The following is a 17,759-nucleotide window of genomic DNA, read 5'->3' on the forward strand; positions in this document are numbered from 1 at the left end:
CAGCTATCCTGACTTTTGTCTGATTCATTATTTCTGATTGTCATCTGTCAGCCACAAACTGTATTATATGTTATCGGCTAATTGCCAACTGCTTTGAATTTTGTTACCTCTACATATCATGCTTCTGTTTCTTGAACAATTATTTCATCTTTATTTTTGTGTACTTGTCAGCCATTGAGGCCTGCAACCTATACATTGTATAGGGGACCATAGTAATTACTTCACCAAAAAGGCATCAGAGTATAACAAATATATATTGCAAATATATGTTAGAAACACACAAATAATGTACATATCAGCTCTTTGTAACAGCACTCCATCCTATTTTTAAAAAGGGCACCTTTCAAACAAAATAAGACCACTGTGGTCAATTCAACAAATGTAGCATAACTGCTGAGACTACGGTAAAATAAGCTCCCTTGCCATAAGGGAGCAAGCTATTCCAACACAGTAACCTCTTTGGCATCTTTTTTAGTTGTTTAGTATATAAAGATTTTTTTGTACTTTGTTTTATGTTTCTAGGCAGTTTATTGCTGTCACACAAGTCGAAAATAAGTTCTGTATACTGTCTGTATATGTAGGCCAATAAGCAGTGAAGTATGAAAGAACACCTTTACTTGTGATACCTACTAATGGAACCTATCTTTGGCTTCTGTGTCTTCCCTTTCGAGTCTACTAACAAGTATCCTACAAATATGAAATGTAAGTAAAACTACGTCAGCGAGTAGTAGTTGGCCTGAAGCACATGAAAATATGTCAGACAGGAGACAAATAGGATTTTCTAATCTCAAGGCTATATGTAACCTTCCTAATAATATGTTCTTTAGATATCTGCAGTTGAGACCTCGAAGTCTGACTCTACCAAACGACAACTCACCTCAAGTGTGCTGGGGAATTCCTTTTATTTTCTATATCTTAGGCTGGCCCTAACTTATACCACTAACTTAGCTTGTACCTATCAGAAATGGAAAGGTGACCTGCCTGATCTTGATTCGGAAGAATAGGAAATGTGCACCAGTCCTTATGTCACACATATGATCTCTCCTAAAGGTTGGTTTATACAATTAAACTTTCTCCATAGAGTTTTTTTTACCTTGCAACAACCAGTTGCTTTTTACTATTTGACTGATCTTTCCTGTACACATTGCCATTTCTCCCTAGGTTCCTTCTTACACATGGTTATACACATGGTATGGGCTTGCCCCTCCATTAGACCTTTCTGAGTGGTGGTGGTGGCTGACCTTAATAGGCTCTGTGACTCAACTCTTGGTTTGGACCCCAAAATGCTCCTTTTGGAAATCCTGAAGGGAATGGATTTGGATTGTCATTTTAAGCATTTTCTTTGATGTCTGCAGAGCGATTCTCTTAAAGTGGAAGTCACCTAACCCCCCTACTCTGGCTTCATTGTGTTCCCCTATAGATAATGTTTTACCAATGTACAAGATAAAGTGGGTGCAAAGGCTCAAGGTTTTTTGCCTTCATGTATGCTATGCATGAAAGTAAAAAACCTTCTGTGTGCAGCAGCGTCCCTAGCCCCCCCCCCCCAAATACTTACCTGAGCCACATCACGATCCAGCAATGTGCACGAGAGCCTCGGCCATTGGCTCCCAATGATGTTAATCACAGCCAGTAAGCCAATGTGGAGTGAGAGGGGATGGGCCGAGCTGCATCTCTGTATGTGAATGGACCAACAAAAGACCAAAAATGTTGGAATTTGAAAAAAAAAAAATCTTTATTCATAAATTTAGGCCAAAATGTATACTGCGTCATTGCTTTCATGAAAATAACCCAAGTCATTGTTTATTATTTAGTCTGTAAGAAAGTTATAGAGTCCACAAACTATAGTTCTGAAAATCGATCAACACTGATCATTTCTTGAGGCCTGAACATGGCAGGACAGCGCAAATATCCCCTAAATGACCCCTTTTTGGAAAGTAGACAGCCGTAGGTATTTAGTAAGGTACATATCTAGTTTTTTGAAGTTGGAATTTTCTGTCACAATTTTTTGGAAAAAGAACAAATGAAAACAATACAGCATCCTCATATAACTGGTGTGGTGGTGATCAGGGTTACTGGCTGGTGATGGTATGTAAAAAAAAAAAAGTGTAGTCATTTTTTTTCAATATTCTAAATATTTTTTATGTTTTTGTTTTTTTAAATACAGTGAGCAGAGCAATACAGTGTTACCAGCGAATTTCACTCTTATAAGCAACCATTTATACTGAATCAAATTGATTCATTCAGTATTTACTATTGTGTTTAGTAGTGATTGGCCACAGCTAATCACATGGTACAGATGGGCTGTGATTGGCCCTGTCTGTACCATATGATCACTGTGACAATAGTACACAATGGATGGCATGAATGAAGGCCATCCATTGTGGACAATTGTCATGTGATCTGCTGTGATTGGTTACAGCGATCACATGGTACAGCAGCAGCCGATACACTGATCGGTCACCCGCTGTGTCCAGTGGACATAGTTGGTGACAGATTGTGCCGCATCGTGGCTCGTGGGTTGTGCACGAGGTGCGTTCCAGGGAAAATGTCATATGACATCCACCTGGAGCGATGCATGTTCCGCCAGATGTAATTTGTCTATAGGCTAGGTGGGGACTGGTTAATTTCACTTGCCCAAAGACGTTTTACAAGATTTGGTCTGCCTGGATAGACTCCTGGGGATCAAGTTGACCCACTATTTGAGCCAGTGAGCATATACTGCTGAGAGGCTTTTATGAATATTGTGGCTCTTCACCCCCCCCCCCCCCCACACAGCCTTGAGAATATCCCAGTATCAGCATACACTCTCCCATGCAGACTGCTGCTTCGGAATTTGTTTAACATACCTTCTGATCTGCCTTCCTATAGTTTCTTACCGTATCATATTTTTGGGATTTATGTTGTACTTTTGGGTAATGCTGTCTCCAAAAAAGCTTTTGTATAAGAGTTAAAATGGTCTATACCTGTGCCATCCTGTTGTAAATCATATAACATTATGCTGCATCACTTGTATCTAATTGGTCTTTTCCTCAATAAAAATTTTCTAAAAAAAGCAACAAAAATATTACCAAAAAATAGACTTTAACTGAACCATGGCCGGTGGTTGTGGGGGTCTGCAGGCAGGGGGCTTATCGAAATCTGGATGCCCCCTTTAACAAGATCCCTACCATGTGAATGAGTATGGGGTACATGGTACCGCTACTCATTCACAAAAAAAAGTGTAGTGTAAAAAACTGACAGAAAGCAGTCTTTGACAAGTCCTTTATTAAAAACAAAATTTAAAAAAATGTCCCCTAAGTAGATCAAGCCCAACTCTAATATGCATCATAAAATCCTTCTATACAAATACAATAGCAGAGTCTCCCACGCTACCACAATAGAATGTGAAACAAAACTAAAAGAACTAAAAATATATATGAAATAAACATAAATTATTGCAGCTTCTGAAGCAGCCATGATTGGATGACGAAATGCTTCAAGAGCGTGGCTGGATGACGTCATTATGCTAGGTGGAACTGGAGGTGTGCCATCTTGGATAGGTATCTGAAGCCAAAGCTTTACCATAAGGGGGAAATGCTTGTTTAAAGAGGCAATAGTTTCTATGTACACTGGATGAAGTGCACTTTTTAAGCGAGATTTTAACCATTTTTAAAATAAATTTGCTTGGTGAGCTGATATATTGCGCAATAAAGTTTTTTCATTCATTCCTCTGAACTATATATGGAAAAATGGTTTATGGATGTGGATAAAGATACAGATTAAAGCTACATGGAAATATAGCCCTTCTTAAAGAGCAAGGCGCAAATCGACCTAATTTTCAGTAGGTCAAAAAAGCAGCTTGGTTGGAAGGTGGAAGATGCACTGCTTGGTGGTGATCTACAAAATAATCACTTTGCATGTTTATTTGGACTTATACTGATGGTGGAAGAAAAAGGGGAACTACAAATATTGCTTTATTTTAATTACTTTCACAGAAGTGGATAAAATATTCAATTCTGGACTTTGCACTATAATTTTAGAGGTGGAAGACACTGTGATAATACTTTATTATTAATATTCACTTATTTAGTCGTATGAATTATTATATATGTATATGGTTTAGGTGATATATTGTTATATTTGTTTGATTACACAGAGTTTCATTTTATTTTGATAAAATTCATTTATGTATATTATAGTGAGCTTTTTTAACCTTTTAATTCACTTTAATCATTTTTTATATTTCGGTATTGACACTTAGATTTAGAGTCCAAAATACTGCCCTTAATCCTTTGGAATAAACTTGCCATAATTAGTGATTCCTAGGAATCATTTTAAAATATTGGTAACTAGGTTTTGCATAATGTTCTCTGTGAACAAAAGACAATATAGCATTATGTAAAAGATCTATTCATAATAGAAAATACATCATATAAATTGAACTAAATGATGTTTCTAAGCCATCCGTGTATGTTTTTTCCAGTATGTAATGCAAATTTTAAAGTCCTCCTTTAGGTGTGACACCATGACCCACTTAAAAGGTGGATGCAGAGACTGCAAGCTTTGCATATATTAATTTGGATTCTTTTGTGTACATTCACATTTTAGGAAGTAAGGCAACTCCTTTGTCAAAACAGCATGCACACCCAGTGATTGATGCATCTTCTTCCTGTTATTTTCTCAAGTAAATAATCATAGATAAAGGGTGATACCTGTATGTACACATCACATATAATAACAATCTTGTTATGACTGGGTTATTTAAAAAACAAAATTCAGATGGGTATGGCCCAGTATCTTTCTTTCATTGTTTAGTTGTCACTAAAGCTAAAACTTAAAGAAACATACAAAAAAAAAACAGTTGATCGATATTGCGGTATAAAGATTGGGGGTAATAAAAAACCTAAAATTTCTGACAAAATGTTATTACTTGGGGGGAGGGGCATATATTGATACACATTTTTGACTTCCTGGTCATTGAAAAATAATGCCGCGAGATACTTTTATACCTTGTTCTAGGCTATAATGAAGAGATATTGTTTTTGAAGGACTTGTTTATTAATAGTTTTTAAATTAAATCAGATGGAGATTTATCATTAGACCCTTTAGCTCTGCACATAGCCCTCATGACATTTGCCAGGTTCATAGTAATGTATAGCAATGTATGCAGCCCCCCTGCACCCAGCCCACAATGGAATGCATAAAAGTTTTGATTGATCTAAAAGCATCTCAGGGCCATGTTATGCTACCAACATTTTAAAATGATTCCTAGGAATCACTAATTATGGCAAGTTTATTCCACAGGATTAAAGGCAGTATTTTGTACTTTAAAATCTAGATTAAATTCAGATTATATATGCTGTACATGTGTAAATAATGACCTTCCGAAAGTCACAACCTTCATATACTATAAACTGTCCATACAGGTTTCGATCTAGTTGTACATTTTCCTTTAGACCTACAACATCTATGTGCTACAAGAATCTGTCTGGTTGGCTATAAATTGATTAGATTGTTTAGATAGGCCTTCACATTACATAGTTTGATAAATCTAAAGAAGATTGTACAGAAATTGTGCAACAGTATTGTATTTTGTATGGTCAATTTAAGGAGGGCTTTAGTCATTGGTAGTGGGACAACTGTTAAAGTGTATGTATAGCAAAACCTGTTTTTTAAAAGTTTTGGATAGATTAGGGAAGGGTTAAAAAACATATAATGTTATTTTTTTCCTTGTCTCTGTCACTTTGGAGATATTTATCTTCACTTCCTGTCCTGGAGATGCTCCAAGAAGTGAGGGGAATTCCCCTATTATATATTTGTCACTGGAAGATTTGTCCTCATTGGATGACTTACCCTCACCTCTGGTCTGGTGACAATCTGGACAAACAAAAAGGTGAATATGAGGGCACAGTCAACACTAAAACTTAACAGTCTAACCCTTCCCCGCTGTAGCCTAAATTTAAAAAAAAATTATCTTCTGTTTATTAAAGTACACGGTGCAGATCTCGAATCTCTGACCATGAGATTCAAAACCTTTGCTGTGTCCTTCTGCTGTATGAATGGAAGACAAATGAAATTTAAAGTGAGTAGAAAAAAAGAAATCTTATTTTAGCTTTAACTTTAGATTCAAATGTATGTAGCGACATCTTATATTATCAGTTGTCCGGCCCTACTAGTAGTAGGACCAGAGTAGTTAGTAACTTCCCAGGTTCGGTGTGTAAATTAGTATTGAGCTTTTGTATAGGTATAACACTACCTTTGCTTAGAGTTACATTTATTGTGGATTTACACAATTTTTTAAATGATTTAACCTCCCTGGCGGTATTCCCGAGTGTAGCTCGGAGTAAAGTTTCAGCACCACAAGTGGTAACCCGGAGCTACACTCGGGAACACTATGTGGCGCTGCTCCACAATCCCTCGATCACTTACCTTGTCCTGCGCTCCCTCGATGTCCCTCCTGCAGTGTCCCTGGCAATGTAATCCGGAGGATGCCGGCATCTGTCTTCTGGGTTCTGTCCCCTGTAAGCGTCGGGACGTACGGGGACGGAACGGTGGGAAATTCAAAAATGACAAAAAGTGACATTCACTAAAATCACTAAAATAACATAGTATAACATTACTGTATCAAACCATTTCACATACATTTTGTCCCCAGTGCTTTGTCCTGTGCCCTGCCTGCATTTTGTCTGTTCTTTCTGCCTGGAAACTGAGAAAAGTCCATGGCCTCCAAAAAGCGTCCCTTTAGGTCAAAGAGAACAGCTAGAGAACAGCGATAGTAAATCAGAACCACTTGCAGAATTGAGTGATAATGATTCGTGGGGAAATTCGTCATCAGACACTGAAAATGATTTTGCGACTTTGCTCAGTGATGTGCAAACTTGGCGCTATATTTCAAATTTCAGTGTTTTTGGTTTTATTATATTATGGAATTAAATTTATTATTATTATATTATTATTTTATGATTATTTATTAAATTATAATTTATGATTTTGTGTTTCAAATTTTATCCTACCCGGGATGTTTACTAGACTCTTGTTTGGACTGATTTCAGGGAGTTATTCCTAAAAGTTACAGCCTACAATAAAAAAAATACATATATCTATGCAAAAAAAGTACCACTTTCAGCACCAAAAATCTGAAATAATCATACCGCCAGGGAGGTTAAGCAATGCATATGAAGATTTTCTAACTTAAAGCTAAACTCTGAGATCAGAAAATATTGTATAAATACAAGAGTTGTGTATTTTTCCTTCAGTCTTGGTGTGCTTTGTGTATTTCTTCCAGATCTGTGCAGTAAATTTTCCTCTGTGCAGGGCTTTCCTGTAATTAGGACTGCTCACTGCTGCTCTCTCCTTTGTTCAGAGTGGCTGGTCCTGTCTCTGTCCCCCTCTGTAATTTTCTTCAGGCAGGCTGTAGTGTGTGCAGGGCTGCTGTTAGAAACCAAGGGGCCCTGTACAGCCAACCTGACAGCCCTCCCCCCCCCAAAAAAAAATGCATGTTATTAGGCTTCAGTTATGAATGAATGAGCACAGTAGGTGATTGGTACTGATCATTCATTGTGTTCATTCAGGAAAGGAAGGGGTTGGTAAATGTGAAATATTTACCAGTCCCTTCCCCCCCCTCTCCATCCCGAAGGATCCTATTGTGTGCTTGCAGCTGCTGGTGGGAAGGAGAGGAGGGAAGACAGCAGCACTGCAGGGTTAGGGGCACACAGGGGATCCTGGGCAGCAGGGGGAACGTATAAGGCACAAAGAGCGTTATGGGTGCAATGGGGGGGCAATTACTGGAACCTATCCCCTGTATGGCTCTCTCAGCAGCAGCTGAAAGCCAGTGGGAGGGAGAGGAGAAGAAGCCAGCTTTCAGCTGCTGCAGAGAGAGCCATACAGGGGATCGGTTCCAGGAATTGCCCCCCCCCCACCATACCAAAAACCCTCAGTGCACACATCCAATTCACCAAGCTGCCTGAGCCGCCCTGCTGTCCTGGGTCCTTTATCGGAGGACTGCTGGTACCCCCTTATGTACCCACTTATCCATGGCCATGAGAGGATGGGGCCTGTTGGGTCCCTCCCATGGCTGGGCACTCTGCACAGTGATGATGTCACTGCTTCTTTGCAAGATAATATGTGGATTTACAAAAAAGTTTCATACATACAAAGTGGAGTTATATATTCTGTATCTTTTGAGAAATATATACTAAATAAGGTTTTTGTGCCTTTAGCTTTAATATATGCCTTAAAGGCTACCAAGGTAGCAAGCAGGTGAACATTAAAAGTTTAACATTCATGCTTAAAATATTTTTAGAATTTTATGTCCTTTATTACTTTGAATTTGCTACAAATAATAAAGAAAAACAATGCTAAATGTCAATATTCTTGAACTCTCGTGTGTGGTTATACCTTTGTGCTTAGTCACTTAATAGAGCTGACTCATCCAAATGAGAGCCAGTTTAAAATGTTCAACAGCAAGTCATCTGCTTAACAGGACATCCTGTTGGTCCATGTCATTTACAATAACATGTTGATATGTAGTATGGCTTGTTACATATTCTATCAAAGATAAACATATGTTTGCTCTATAGTACTTTGTTAGCCTCCATGCACACTGTGCTTAAAAAGAACGCCACTTCCCTTGGCAGAAAAAAAAAGCTCATATAGAGCATTTTTCAACAGTGTTTAGGTGTCTTTAGGAGTGTTTAGTGTTTTTTTTCTCAAACACGATCAGGGTTTTTTTCTTCCTCTAAACGCTGATCTTAAAATATGCATTGACACATAGGATAACAGTATGATTCTTTTAAACGCTAAACACATAACTCATGTAGAAACAGCATTATTTAAGCCAGTGTGCACAGAGCCTTAACCCCTTGGTGCCAACGTAACACAAATATGCAACCTCACAGAATTGGGCTTTTTTCCGCGGGGCTACATATTTGCGTACCTGTCTTTGTGCTGAGAGCACGCCACACGGTGCAGTCTCAGCACAAAGACTGGAGTGTCACTTAGAGCATCGAGTCCCGTTCTAACGATTGGGACCCCTGATTCTGGGTCACATGATCGCTGTGATAGCCTCTGATTGGCTATCACAATGATCAGTCACTGTACAGTCCGGCCCCCTTGTTTTGTTTTCTCTTTCTATGAATGGATATTTCTCTGACTCCTGACATAGAGGGAAAAAAAAAAGTTTGTTAGAAAAAAAAAAAAAAGATAAATAAATAAGTAGATATTTAAAAAGAAAAGAAAAAATAAATATTAAAAAATAAGAAAAAAATACATAGATCAAGGTTTGATCTAGGTTCAGTGCCAGGGTAAGTGGGTCAAGTTCAGGGTCAAAGGTCAGGATTTTAAAAAAAAAATTGGTGTCAGTGTGTTTTTGGTAAACAAAAAACAAAATGCACACTATTGTTTTTGGGCTGTACTATGGGTACAAACAACAAATAACATATATGGTATCGCTGCGATCATCAAGAGCTGCAAAATTTATTTTGAGTCGTTCTTTGGTGGTAGGTTATGGTAGTAACAAGAAGCCCACAGCTAAATTTTAAAAAAATTATTTTTTTTTTACTACTTTGGGCCAGTTTTCCTTTGATAATAAAAAAAAATCACGAGATATCCATTACCATTTACCACCAAATGAAAGCCCAATTTGTCCTGAAAAAAACAAGGTATAATTCACTTGGATGTACAAAGTAATTGTGATGATATGGACGGTTTTACTAACACATGTCAACGTTGCAAAATTGTGCTTAGGCATTAATATTTGTTTTACCCTTAGGCATGAAGGGGTTAATATTGTTAAATTGAGTTTAATTTTAGTCATAATTACCTGTGTATTTTTTTTCTCAACATGTTATTGATGAGTACAAATTGTGATTACTTAAAAAAAAAAAGATCCAATAACAGTTTGCAGTTTAAATATTGCCTACAATATCTTAAATTAAAAGTCACGCACCTGCTATTAACCCGGTGTTCTTATTCACTTTATATTTTTAACAGTTACTGTCACTGTTTATTAAATTCCAAATGTTCTTTGGATTCCATATTTGATTGGCACTTTGTCATGGAACCACAGAGCAGCCCCTGTGCTGCCTTTTACCATTGAAATGCAATCTTTCAATACAAAGCTGCTATTTTATGTATATGCCATAATGAAAGGTTTTACCAGCTGTTGGTTCTGCAGGTAAAAATCTGCATTAAAGTAGAACTAAAGGCAAGACTTTTTTTTTTTCATTTGGGATTGATTAAGGGAGGGTTATAACCCCTTTCAGTGTCTTTTTGCAACCTGTGTCCCATTGGGGAGTTTTTCTTTCACTTCCTGGCCCATTGTCAAACAGGAGGAAAAAAAAAAAAAAAAAAAAGAAATCTCTCCAAAGTGAGAGAATCCCTGGTTGTCACCAGAAATACTGGAAGATTTCCTCTCTATTCCTGTTCTGTGACAACCCACAGTTTGGAATTTTCTTTTGCTTTTACTCTTCTTGCTAACAGGACAAACATAGAGGGTGAATCTCATTAATGGGGACATGCAAAAAAAAACCCTAAGAACAAAACTGACAGATGTTTTAATCCCTCTCCACTCTATCCAAAACAACAAAAAAAAGTGTTGCCTTTAGTTATACTTGTACAGCTCCCCTGTCGTGCTACATACAAGGAAGGAGATATTAGTGCTTATTAGCAATTTACACAGGAGACACTATTACACTATTTGACACTACAAGCTTATTTTAATGGAAATAAATTGTCAAGGAATGCCTTGCTGTGGTTATAATTTATTAACCATTATATACAGTATTTATTTTCAGAATATTAACCATTATATTCTATTTTAATAATACAGTATGTACCCTTGTATTTTTATTATAGATTATTTTTAATAAGGATTTAATTATGTGAGTTCTGTTTTCAAACTATTATTATTATACATTATTTATAAAGCGCCAATAGTTCACTCAGCGCTGTACATTACAAAGGGGGACAGAACATGTGACAGAACAATACCAATACAATGCAAAACATGAGGGGATCGAGGGCCCTGCTCTTTCGAGCTTACAATCTAGGAGTAGTAATTGTTTTTTTTTGTTGTTGTTTTTATGTCCGGTCAGATGGTGGCACAGGAGGAGATAGCTGTGGGGGATGGGGTGGTAGGAAGAGTGGAGGAGGTCGGCAAGTTAGCAGGGGGTGGGGTAGGCTTCCCTGAAGAGATGGGTTTTCAGGGTGCGCCTAAAGGAGAGGAGAGTAGGTGATAATCTGATGGGTTGGGGCAGGGAGTTCCAGAGGATGGGTGACACCCTGGAGAGGTCCTGGAGGCGGGCATGGGAGGAGGAGACCAGGGAACTAGAGAGAAGGAGGTCTTGTGAGGAGCAGAGTGTGCGTGCTGGGCGGTACTTGGATATTAGGTCAGTGATGTAGTTCAGGGCAGTATGGTGGACAGCTTTGTACGTCAGTGTTAGGATTTTAAATTTGATCCGTTGCGCAATCGGAAGCCAGTGGAGGGATTGGCAGAGGGGGGTGGAGGAAATGGAGCGGTTGGAAAGGTGAATGAGTCTGGCAGCCGTATTCAGAATCGACTGAAGCGGGGATAGCCAGCAGTGAGGCAGGCCAGTGAGGAGGGAGTTGCAGTAGTCGAGTCGTGATATGATGAGGGAGTGGATGAGCTGTTTAGTGGTTTCTGGGGTTAGGAACGTGTGCGTATTTTGGCGATGTTGCGGAGGTGGAGTCTGCACGAGTTTGTTAAAGATTGGACCTGGGGCTGAAAGGATAGGTTGGAGTCCAGAATGACACCAAGTACTCTGGCCTGCGGGGCGGGTTTGATGGTGGCGTTGTTGGATGTGATGGAGAAGTCAATGGGGGGGCAACTACATTGCATCTTCATAAATCAAATGAGCTGTTATTTGTATTATATTTGGCTTGCCATGTAGCAATTATCTGCTAGCTCATGATGTAAGTTTCATCTAATTAAGCATTCTGTTTTTCTTTGACAAAAGGAGGACAGTTGTGATTGGGACAGAAAATGAGGGGGTATCTCTCCAACAGAGCACAAACTGACATAAATGCCGGAGAGTTATTTTAATCCTTAAGGAAAAAGAATGTTCTGGTTGGAGTATGCAATAGATATACAGTATGTCACAAGAGCTGAATACCATTATTTTATTTTAAAATCCACAATATAAAATAGACCTAACATAAAAAAAATTAACATCCAAAAAGGAAGATTTAATTTCTGTAATAAAAACTAGCTTATCCCAGTCATATTGTTGATTACAGCTTGGCAAAAATCTTTATGCTGGTCAGTTAGCCTGCCAGTGGTCTTGGTGTACTGGTCATACAGAGTATATTGTCATCATTGTTGTTCCCTTCCAGCTCTGAGGTGGCATGGGGAGGCAAGACATGAAGTGAAAAGAGCTCCTAGCGGTCTTTTCTTGAGCCACTACGATCCCTCCAACCCTTCCTATTGACTAAACATGAACAAGAGTGCAAGAGCACAACATAATGGCATGTCCATGAGTAGATCATTAAGGCACATCCATGCACTGGCCATGTAGGTACATCAATGTGCTGGCCATAAAGGCACATCCATGAGCTGGCCATGATGGCACAGCAATGAGCAAGTCATGACAGCACATACATGAGCAGAAATCTATGCATCCTAAATGAACTATGATGTAAATTTTTTTTTAGAATTTTAGGTTTTTATAAAGATAACACTGACACAGATAACACTGACTGAACTGCATTGTTTACATGTTCAGAGCTCGCTTCTTCTATCATATACTGACAATCTCAGTGCTGGCCTCCGCTCAACCTAGAAAGATATGAAAAGAGACCAGCCACACTCCAATCTTAGCTCTTCTTGCAATATTTATTGATTCATTGATTGTCAGCGAAGTGACTGCATACAACAGGTCTCTAACCAAAAACCAACCTTTCTTAGGAAACATGTTGGATGCAGTCACTTTGCTAACAATCAATATGTAGTGCCCCTCTATTTAGCCAGGGGGAGCTAGCTAGGTTTTTAGCAGAGGCTGAGCAGCAGCCTGTGTATGAGTCAGCCTGAGTGTGAGTCAGCCAGGTCACCTTAGGTCAGGGCTGAGGGCTCTGCAGCTCAGTTCCCTGATACCTCCCCTGCTCTAGAAGCTTGAGAATTTTCTAGAAGGTAGTGGGTGGGGGTGAGAAGGGGCTGATCTGCACACCTAAAGAACTCTGGCCAATCCCCAAGCAGGAGGCTTGGCATGGGGCCAGGGCAGCCTTTAAAGTGTTCTAATCCCAGGACCCGGCATTCACTATACCTGGTCTCCACAGTACACAGAACATGAAAGTGCAATTATTTTAGTAAATATAATCTGCTAAATACCTTTTCTCATCAGCAGTTACAGCAGTCTTGTGACTTTTCAGTGTCCAGCAGAGCACTGGTTACAGCTTGTAGGAGGAGTTTTCATTCTTCTGTAGGAGGATGCAGGACACCTGACTGTCTGAAGAGCACTGATTGGCTCTGTGCTGATCAAATGCATCATCCCAAGAAACAAAAACTCTAGCAATACACACCAAACTGAGCATGTGCAGCTTGCCCCCGAGCCTCTGTTCTATCAGGAGAAATTTAGGAGACACTTGAAGAAGGGGAGGATCAGAGAAGAGTGGATCAAACATCCTTTTTACACAATGTGGAGGATTAACCCCTTAGGTTCCACAATGAGTATAACAAGCATGCTTTACTGCATATACAGACTCATTTTACTGTTGTGGGTTTAGTAACACTTTAAGTGTGACTGAGCCTGCTCATTAGCAGTAGAGTTTGGGTGGAAGATGGAGTGAGAGGCTGGGATGAAGGAGCCTGGGGGGGTGCCAGGGAAGGGCTACCTACTGGCAGAGTTGCTGGATAAGAGTATCTCTCAACCTCACCATCCCCTGAGAAAGGACAGCCTGGGAAGCAGGGAAGGAGCCAGCCCAGCATAAGGCATGAAGTCAACCATCAACCCTATAGTTGAGAGGGCATTCTGTTACGGTTAATTTTAAAGTGGCAGCTTCTGCATCCCCTTGCCCAGAGATTCCCTCAGGTAGCTAGATGAAGAGGAGAATTCATATGGGTGGTACACCTAGAGGGCTGGAGAGCTCTCTCAACAAAGAGACTTTGCTGTTTAATGGAGTTGTACATAGTTGCTAAGGAGTTAGTCCTCAGTTACAGTTCCCTTGGGCATCCCATACACCCCTTAACCCCATCCAAGTTCAGTATCCCTTAATGAAACCACAAAAAAAAGCTCAAGGACTGTTTACTGTCTCCCGTGTGCAAGGTCTGAAGAAAATGTGTGTTGCCTGGCTGTGCAGAACTATAGGGGAATCCATAACTAAGCACTTTCTAAGAGGGTAGTGCTACAAATAAATATAGCAAATATCTTTTCATACCTATTGTTTAAAACGTGTTTTTAGGTAAATAGGTAAAAAAATCACTTTGGCGCCATTGCACATTCTTCTCTATCTTTTTGCACTACTGTTGAATAAAACCTGTTTCTATAACTCAGTGGCGGAAGCTGAAGTTTACACACAGAGCAGTGTCATATCACAGAGACTTGTACCTTTTGAGTGTACTCCATCTGAGGTTTCAATCAGACAAAGCAGGCAGCATATGCTGTCTTTTTAGATAATTATCCAATGTGATGCAAGAATTCCTGGTTATGCATTAACTGTTGATTTGTAAAAAAAAGCTTGTATATGTAAGTACGTAGTATAATATATAAAATAGCAGTTAAAAAAAACATAACTGTAAGAGAAGACAAAGAAAAACACAACATCATTATCGTTTCTGTTTAACATGAGGAAATGTGTGTATACCTTTCCAGTTAGTGAGGTGTGATTTAACTGGAAGGAAGTGGATCTTTACAAAAGAGTGATTTCATCTTGAAAAGTGCATACTTTGGAAAGTATTTGTACCACACTACATTCCTACCCCCATTTTTCTGTTTGTATTTCTTTTTGAAGAGACGTGATGTGAGAATTTGTGAGGAAATACTTATGGGAATCTGTAAATCCTCATGCACACTGGACATTTTTACAGCTGCTGTTTTTGGCTTTTTCTTCTACAGCCAGTAAACCCCCCAGCACATTATCTTATGTGTCCATGCACACATAGACTGTAATTTGGGTTGGGACATTTTTTGGCTGGAAAAAATACCCAGAACTAGTGGGTTTCTAGAGTTTTTTAGCTGTAAAAATGATCTAACGCTGAAAAAATGTGGTAAAACGCCGTACACTGGCGTTTTTGGACTTTTTTAACCAAAAAAATTATTATTATTGGTAAAAAAATTATAAAAACTGCAAAAATGCAAACGCAGAAAAAACGCAGGAAAACGCCGCTAATTCCAGCAAAACGCCGCTAATGCAAAAACGCTAAAAAAAGCTGAAGAACTCACGTTTTTAACATGACTTTACACAACTAACGTTACCAGCGTTATCAAAACATCCAGTGTGCATGGAGCCTAAGAATTACAATGCAACTTTCCATCATTTTATATTTGTGTTTATCCTGTTTTTGATTTGGTTTTTTTTGTCTACCACAGGATCCTACAATCCTGAGCACTTTGGAAAACAATCATTTCTCTTCAATAATAACCAGAAATGGATTCCAGCATAAGAAGGAAATCAGGAAAGCAAAAGTTGTATTGGGCTACATCTTGCTTCTAGTGTTTTGCTTAGATCAGGGGTAGGCAACCTGTGAGGAACTACATTTACCACGAGGCATTGCAACATTACAAAACTGACAGTTACAGCTATGACTTGCAGAGGCATGATGGAACTTGTAGTCCTGCAACAGCTTGAGAGCCGCAGGTTGCCTACCCCTGGCTTAGATCAACCCTGAATATTTCAGCATTTACTTCTGAAAGTCTATACACATTCATAATTATATGCAGCTTTTATTGTGGAAATATATACGCATAATTTGTCAGAGCAATAAAGCAGAACTCCAGTCTATGATTAAATTCACGCCCCCCCCCCAGCTCAGTGACATTGCTGTCCCTTCCTTTTCTGTGACGGTGTGATGGTGGTTCTTCCTCATGGCCTGAGTGGTGCTTACGTAATGATGTGTGTGCACTATTCAGTCCAGTAGTACTATGAATGCAGCCTGAATGATGATGGCTAGGTCAATGACAGCTTAGGCTCAGAGCAAGTAGCTTCAATGATGGTTCTTCTCACTCAATTTGGTAGCCTGGCAGTATCTAGCAGATGAGAGGAAGCACTGCAGGGGACATTTGTAGACTGAGATTTACCTTTTTTGCCAAATATGATTTTCTGTTTTTTCTTTATTTTAGCTTGACTATTTGATTTTAGGTTACATGGAAATATGCTTTTAGGTGTCAAAGGCGTTTAAACTTGTTTTATTAAAGTGTTATTAAAGTTTTCTTCATTTTATTTTGTGTTCCATTTGTACTTGTAAAATGTTATTTTTTAATGTTCCTTGAGGGACACAAAAATGTATAGATTGATGGGTTATACTACCGCCTACAGGAGGATTTGGACACTGGAAAACCAAAAAAAAAAACATTTGTTCAGCATGTAACAGGGTGAAGAATAAGTTCAGGGGACTCACCAAATTTAGGACAAATGGGAAGTTATTTGAGATTCCGGCTTTCATCACATGCAAGACAACTCATGTTGTCTATGCATTAGGGTGCCCATGTGGTCTCATCTATAATGGATGTACCAGAAGGCATCTTAGGAAAAGGGTTAATGAACATTTAAACAATATATCTATCAGATTTAAATATCACAGTGTGAAAGTATCATAATAGGGATCCTTCTTGTGTTAAATGTTGGGGAATCGACACCATCCCCCGTTCTTGGCGAGGTTCTAATAGGGTGAGGGAATTATCTAAAAGGGAAACCAAATGGATTTTCCTTACTGATGCTTTAACACCTAATGGCTTAAATATTGAACTAGACATTAATTATTTTATTAGTGATTATTGATTTATTATGATTTATTATTTATGGTTATTGCCAATTAATTTATTTGCTGATCTAAATTTGTTTATTAAATATCATTTTTTATTATTATTTAATTTAAATTAGTTTATTTAATTTCATTTTAATTTAAATTTTTTATATAATTCCTGTCATTTATAATTTATTAATTTAATTATTTGTATGTGGGGTTTGATCTTGAATATTTAAGTGTCCAATTGGTTGCCTTTTGATCTTGTGCAGTCAGTTTTGTTATGTGTAGAGATAGGTTTTAGAATGTCCATCAAACTTATTATCGATTAATTTTATGTCATCTTAAATTTATCCACAAGATGGAGGTCATGAGCATTAATTAACTAACCAATAGTATAACCTTATATAACCTTATGTAAGGCCGCCCTCTTTCACATATGGTCACACCCTCAGAGGAAGTTGGATATGACGAAACGCGTCAGGGTGTGACCATCCATCACGTCAGCACGCACGCCAGGACCACGTGGCGAGAGCACGTGATTGTTGTTTTAAGATCTTAGTTACCAGTGTGCGGTGAGACTGTCACTAGCTGCTGTAGTCGGTGGCCATTTTATTGGAAGTATATATACAATGTGCATTACCATGTTACTCAATGGGAGTGCTTTTCTGAAGGAGGGTTCTCTATGGCAATAAATGATTGTTTTTACGGTATCACGCTATGTGGCTGTTTTTTTCTTGCCCACATAAATAATTGATATTTCCCAATCTGAATGAGGAGGAGATCAGAGTATGAGATACTAATAATCTACTGATTTGAGGTCCTTTTGGGCTGTTGGCTGATTATCAAGTTCAAGATTTCACAACCA

General features: G+C 38.6%; 1 protein-coding gene across 1 annotated transcript in view; it reads left to right on the forward strand.

Moving 5' to 3' along the window:
* STPG1 (sperm tail PG-rich repeat containing 1) overlaps positions 1-16,368 on the forward strand; it is a 196,003-nt gene extending 179,635 nt beyond the window's left edge. The window contains exon 9 of the mRNA XM_089665192.1: positions 15,519-16,368. Within this exon, the coding sequence (XP_089521318.1) occupies positions 15,519-15,592 (74 nt within the window). The 3' untranslated portion in view covers positions 15,593-16,368. The remainder of the gene's footprint in view (positions 1-15,518) is intronic.
* Positions 16,369-17,759: the final 1,391 nt, after the last annotated feature.

Source organism: Staurois parvus, unplaced genomic scaffold (genome assembly GCF_062004578.1).
Source record: "Staurois parvus isolate SC_StPar_1 unplaced genomic scaffold, SC_StPar_1.0 ptg002140l, whole genome shotgun sequence".
NCBI classification, from domain to species: Eukaryota; Metazoa; Chordata; class Amphibia; order Anura; family Ranidae; genus Staurois; species Staurois parvus.